At 36.4% G+C, this 7,153-nt stretch overlaps 1 protein-coding gene across 1 annotated transcript; it reads left to right on the top strand.

Moving 5' to 3' along the window:
- The first annotated feature begins 714 nt into the window (after positions 1-714).
- mxtx1 (mix-type homeobox gene 1) lies at positions 715-4,349 on the top strand. Its single transcript, XM_059359931.1, has 3 exons — positions 715-736; positions 2,359-2,543; positions 3,436-4,349. Exons 1-3 carry the CDS (start codon positions 715-717, stop codon positions 4,120-4,122), a joined length of 894 nt encoding a protein of 297 aa, XP_059215914.1. The 3' UTR covers positions 4,123-4,349.
- The last annotated feature ends 2,804 nt before the right edge of the window (positions 4,350-7,153 follow it).

A 7,153-nucleotide genomic window follows, 5' to 3' on the forward strand; every position in this document is an offset into this window, starting at 1 on the left:
GCAAAGGGTGGTTACTTTGAGGAATCTAAAATACAAGACATGTTTTCAGTTATTTCACACTTTTTTGTTAAGTACATAATTCCATATGTGTTCATTCATAGTTTTGATGCCTTCAGTGAGAATCTACAATGTAAATAGTCATGAAAATAAAGAAAAACGCATTGAATGAGAAGGTGTGTCCAAACTTTTGGCCTGTACTGTATACTTCAATGAGATTTTAAAATAAGCTAAAATAAAGGTTTTGAATGCTTTAATATCATCTTTGCTGTTTTTTAATGTGCCCCTCTGATTAAACAGTGAGATTGGTCTAGAACCGCCACTGTTTGGATTTTATATTATTAATTGAAATGTCACATAAACATAAAGAGTCCCATGTGACAGTAATCTCTGGTTAAGTGGTATCGATGAGGCTGAGAATCACAAAGACTTGTTCTTTTGTCTCCCTGAGCTCCTTTTTTTGGCCATTTTTGCCATTGACCTTGCCACCACTTTGATAGGGACGAGGTGATAACGGGCTCTCAGTCCTTCTGTTCAGTCAAATGACACCCACCCACCCAGCCAGCACCCCCAGGTGATCAATATAAAAGGTGCCCTGACACACCAGGAGGCAGTCAGAGACTCAGTGAAGGAACACAGTGACACAGTGAACTCTGTCACAGCAGAAGTCCATTTACAATCCATCTGATTCCTGATTTCATTCATTGAACTGCAGCCATGTGGAAAGACTCCAGCAATGGTAAGAAATAATGCTTTGTGAGCTATGAATTGAGGACATATACACTGTAATAAATGATTCTATAGTCATTTCATTTTACTTAATATATTTGATAAAATGTATTAAATATAAATGAGTCCTTGATTTTGAGGCAGTTGTTTAAGTAACTTTAATATAAAAATGTTTGAGATAGAATCTACTTATTTTAATCACATTAAATATAATCTTTATGTGTATGTAATTCTAAAGAGAATTTTGAATGAATCCAACACAATAGAATTAAAACACTAAATTACTTAAAAAAGACACAAAATGACACAAAAATACACAAAATTACTATAAAAAAGACACAAAATGATTAGAAAAAGACATAAAATTACCAAAAAAAGACACAAAATTACCAAAAAAGACACAAAATTACCAAAAAAGACACAAAATTACCAAAAAAAGACACAAAATTATTTTTAAAAAAAAGACACAAAATTACCCCAAAAATGTATGTAATTCTAAATCAAGAGAATTTTGAATGAATCCAACACAATAGAATTAGTCTGTTTTTAATTGACAGACACTTCCTGTTAAGTTATTAACTCAACTTGTAACGTAGTTAGATTTGATTAATAATATTGCAATCTGTTGCCTCAATTTTATTGAGTAGCTATTGTTTATCTTTTTTTTAGGTTTCTTAAGTTTAAGTTTTCCCAGTTTTTTTAGCTTTGGTCATTTTAAATAGTATTATAATCAATTATTTTTCTTGTCTATTATCTGTATTTGGAATTTCTATTTCTGTACTGTTTGTAAATGTACTCATCGTTAATGTAAATGAGGGAAACCTCAGTGCCTTAGGAGTTTAAATAAAGTGTTATAACTATTATTATTAATAATTTTTTTCACTGTATCCCAACTTTTTTTGGGCTGTTTTCTGCACAGGGATAGCTAGTAATGCCATAGGAGCTTCAAATTCATTTCAGGTTGTGCAAACTTTTGCACTCATTGCACTCAGTAATAATAGATAACCATCAATGATAATGATCTGTGTAGGATTGAGTACAGCATCAATGTAGAAAGAAATACTAAGCTCTTTATTCCTACATACAACACAATCCTTGTTTTGCTTTATTTACAAACTCGAATTTTACTATATATATATATATTGGTTTATATAATACAGTGCAGGACCATACAAGCAGAAAATAAAATAAAAGCCAGTTAATTATATATATAAATGCACATTAAACATTCTGCATCCATGCATTGATATAGTGTTGACTATTGTTTAGTTACAGCTTTAGGAAGCCAGTATAGTCACTAAACTGTATTCAGAGCACAACAATAAGAGAATATAATAGAATAGAATAGAACTTTATTGTCAATGTACAAGACAACAAAATTTTGTTTGGAGCAGTCCTCCTCCAGTTGCACAGTACAAAATATTGATATTTATATCAATATAGAAAAATACTTAAAACAAAACACAACATTATCAACGCTGTCAGCAATATGTGTATAAATAAAATATATATCTAAGTGACAATGTTTTAAAAAGTCCAAGTCCTTAAGTGCAATAGTGCAATAGTGCAATTAGAAATAAAAACTACTATGAATCCTGTCTGATGTGGAACCTCCTCCCTCCTCTTCCTCAGACGATGCCCGGCCCGGCGCCTCCAGCGGCGGCTCCTCTCGCAGCGCCAGCCGCAGGAAGAGAACCAGCTTCTCCAAAGAGCACGTGGAGCTCCTGAGGGCCACCTTCGAGACGGACCCGTACCCCGGCATCAGCCTCCGGGAGTCCCTGTCCCAGTCCACCGGCCTACCAGAGTCACGCATCCAGGTACTAGATCCAACTGGGCCTGTTTAGAGTCAGTGAAATTGTGACGTCAGATAGGAATTATCTCCACTTGAGGGATTGGAAACTGGTGTTATTCCCAGATTAAAAGCACACATAAACACACAAAAAAAAGAGCTGTATAGCTGTGCTGCACTGTTTCTTTCTTATCATAAAAAGCCTTTGTTTTCAAATGCATCCTGCATAGAATTGCAGATTCCGCTATCACTCTATCACTTTATTTCTTTATCTTTAAAGACGACACAAGCTGTTTTTATCAGGATCTTGTTTGAGCTGACTGATACACTGTACAACATGGCTCTGGCAGCTGACTGCTGCTAGATCTGGTGCCTGTTGGCCCAGAAAATGATTAACCAGGGCCGGTTCTAGCCCATTGGCTGCCCTAGGCGATATTGAGATTTTGCGCCCCCACCTTGATATGAAAGTTTAATGTGAGTTTTAAATGAATGGCACTTTACCGTGTTGGTAATTTTGTGTCTTTTTTTAATAAGTTTGTGTCTTTTTTTAAATAATTTTGTGTCTTTTTTTGGTCATTTTGTGTCTTTTTTTGGTAATTTTGTATCTCTTTTAAAATAATGTGTCTTTTTTAGTAATTTTGTGTATTTTTTGGTCATTTTGTGTCTTTTTTAAAATAATTTTGTGTCTTTTTTTTGTAATTTTGTGTCTTTTTTGGTCATTTTGTGTCTTTTTTTTAGTAATTTTGTGTCTTTTTTTGGTCATTTTGATACTGCCTCCAGCGGCCCCCAGGTAATTTGACTTTGAGACCCCTGCTTTAGACCCATGTTGTGCATCAAAGGGTTAACAGAGCAGATTGTGTTGTTAATCTCTCCTGATTTTAATATAAACTGTTTTTTTTTTCTCTCTCTTTCCTGTCCAGGTGTGGTTTCAGAACAGAAGAGCTCGCACCCTGAAGTGCAAAGGAGCCAAGAAAGCGTTGTGGCAGTCTGACAGCCCGGTCCACGATGCTCTACCTGCATCTCATGGGGGGGCCAGCAGGGGCCCCCAGGGGCCTCCACCGGCCTACCCAACCCAGGTGAAGCAGGAGATGGAGGAAGCCTGCTACTACGGACAGCATCCTCCAGCTTACTCCTCCATGGAGGAGCACGGACACTATGGCTCCATGTACGGCAGGCCGCTGGGGGGCAGCTCCAGCCCCCCCTTGAGGGGCTTCTGGCCCCAGCAGAGCAGCCAGACCTCCTCCGCCCCGGCCCAGTGGTGCCACTCCCCCATGGAGATGAGCAACTACGGCTCAAGCTTTTTCTACCCGGGCTCAGCGGAGCAGCAGATGTACCTGCCCTGCTCCACCTCCTCCACCCCAGACACCCCTGACTCGGGTTACTGGGACGCCGGCGTGGAGAACAGCCCCCCGGTGGAGGGTCACAGCTCGCAGCTGGAGGATTCGTGGAGCGGTGCAGCAGTGGAGGACTGCAGGGAGTCGCTGGTCCAGCACGCCCCCCTGCCGGAGCTGTCCCTGCAGGAGATCCTGGGGGAGCTGGATGAGGACTGGTTGGGAGGAGACGGACTGGACAGCCATGGTGCAGGAGAGAAAAGAGCCTTCTGCTAGTGGCCGCCATGAGGATTTACAATGGACGATTAGAAATAATACACTGTAGATTGCTGCAAGAAAACTGCCAAATTGTGACAGTAACATACTGTTTTCCATTAATAGTAATAGTAATTTACTGTAGAAAACAATGCATTCTGGGCAATATTTGTAGGTAGCTTGCCGTTTCCCATAAAATATATCATATATATATATCTATATACACTGTAAAAAATGTTTGTATAAATAACAGTAAAATTCAAAGTCAAATACATCACATATAGGGCATAAAATCAAAAATTGTGTATCACACTTTTAATTGCCGTAAATCAAATAATAGCACAAAACTTTTCCTTTTTTCTGTCATAAACTGTAGGAAACACACAGTTTTGCTGTAAAAATATAACATTTTCATGCAAAATTGAATTGAATGAATGACACAATTAACCTAAAAATAAAGGGACTACTCAGTCTAAATTACAGTTTTTGCTACTCACTGTATTTTTTACGGTGAAGTTCTGGCAACCAAAGCTGCCGGTATTTTACCGTAAATTAAACAGATTCTTTTTTACAGTGTATATATATATATATGCAACAATGCAACAATATTGCAGCTAGCTTCAGCACTATACTGTGTTTTAGTCTACTGTAAAAAACAATGAAATGCAGGATTTTACTGTAATTCAGTATGTGGTTTTATCACAATAACATACTATAAAGTAGATAACAGTAGAGGAACTTTAAAATTAACAGTAGAATGCTGTTTACAGTGTATGTATTACTTTGATTCTTGTGTATTGCTTCTATGATGTGTACATATAAGAAGTCCAAAAACTCTCTCGCCGAACTATTTGAAATGAGATCCACATTTTCAAAACCCTGCACGATTTTTTATTTATTGCAAACTGACAGTTTCTGTATTTATTCAGCTTTATTTATAACCTGTATTTATGATTTTCTGCACTTTTATACAAATAAATCAGTCGTAATAAATCATGAAATCATGAAATAGTTTTCCTTTGTGTGTTTTTATCTGGGAATTGGCTTCGGGTTCATTTACAACCAATAAAATTTGACTCTGTTAATGTCAAGAGAGCCAAATCAATACCATGCATTCCTCTGGTGTCCAGATGTGACAGACAGCTGGAGACTCATGCACACAACCAGCAGGTGGCGCCTGTGAGTTAGGAAAAGGAGAAGGAGAAGGATTTATTTCTAAACTCAACTTCTTCTCTGGGAATACAAGACTCAAATTAACCCATAAGAACCCAGACCCAGTTATCCTGAAAGGAAAATTATGGGGGATATACAACAGAACAAGTGGACCACATAGAACACATTTATATACTACTCCTAAATGTCAAAGATCTGTGATGTTTTTCATTTTCTGGTTACAGAAACACAAATTTGCCTTTTTCTTTGCATCTCCACATTTATCAAAATTGTGACATTAGTGCTGTTTAATAACAAATTATCTTTCAGATTTGTTTTTGAGTTAAAAAAAGAAATAATACATCAATATATCATAATATATAATATAATATATGATAATATAATCATATATCAAAATTGTGACTTTAATTTGTTCAGGAAATATGGTCAGAACAAGTTAAATGTAAAACAGGACACCCTGTTAACGGATTAGAATTGTTTAAATTTAGCCTGAAATTAGCAACTTTGTCACAGACACATTTTGGAGAAGTCACTTCTTGTCAAAGTCACATGACCACCTCACCAGGGTGTTGAGTATGTGTCTCTTAGGGATTTAATGAGTTAAAGTGAAGCATAAAGCTGAATTTGTGAGATTATAGAAGATTAAAGTGTTTTGGGTGTCACCATGGGTTCTTATGGGTTACGGTTTTGGTTCCAAATTACAGCATTCTCATTAGAAAATTAAAGATCAAAAGGTGTGTGTTGTGCTGTGGTTTACTCTGGCATCACTGAAAAAACTTTGGCGTAGCAATTCAATTTCACTTTTATTTGTTTTCATATAAAATAAGAACAAGAACATCCACAGAACACCATTAAATCTGAACAGAACACTTGAGGACTTCCATATGCTGAGATTTTGACCTTTATACTTAAAAAGTCTAAAGTTAGTACAAAAAACTTCAGGTGGAGCATAACTATGTTCTCTGACTCCTATTTTTTTTTTTTTTTACCAGTTTAATATCCTGTTTACATACATTAACACTCCTATTGTGTATGAGTTCATTCAATTTGACCCATTTCAAGTTAAAATATTTCATATTATTATATTATCCATGTAACCCAAACTTCTTTCCTAACTGTAACCTGTTTGGTTGTTGGAGCTTACCCTTATCTGACCTTTGACCTTTCTCCTAATCGAAACCTGGTGAAGATGCCAATAATTAAGGCTGTTTCCCTTAATCTGGCCCCCACTTTAATTTTTTTTATTTATTTTTTTATCACAACTTGTGAGCAAAATAGCACTAGCCAACTATTATTGTTTCGATAAACCTAATAATAATAACAATTAGACTTAGATCTAGACAGACTTTACTCTATTGGCTCACAGTACTCTGGGATGTAAGATAAATGAAGTATAAATATAAAAATAAATATTTAATTAAAAATAAAAACATGCTATGGTCAATAATTAATGTTCCCCTTCTTCATCTTTGGTTTTCCTTTTCCCTCTTAGGTCTGAAATATGTTTGTTAATTTTTCTCCATGAAAAAAAAATACAACTTTTATCAGACTGAGACCTGTGCAAGTGTGATTATTATCTCTGACCCTAACTGGAGCTCATATCATATTAGGCAGATACAGAGATGGGGAACACCTTTATCAGGTTTATCCAGGGCTACGTGCTGACCTACACCAGCTGTTCTCAACCTTGGGGTCGGGACCCCAATTGGGGTCGCGAGATGATTTCTGGGGGTCACCAAATCATTTTGGATGTCAGCTCTGTCTCCACTGTGTTAAAGTGTTAATGTGTTTTAGTCTTTTTGGTCACTTAATGATTCTTTTTTTGGTCATTTTGTGGGTTTTTTTGTTTATTTTGTTTCCTTTTTTTAGTCATTTTGTA

This window comes from Centropristis striata, chromosome 20, assembly GCF_030273125.1.
Source record: "Centropristis striata isolate RG_2023a ecotype Rhode Island chromosome 20, C.striata_1.0, whole genome shotgun sequence".
Taxonomy (NCBI): Eukaryota; Metazoa; Chordata; class Actinopteri; order Perciformes; family Serranidae; genus Centropristis; species Centropristis striata.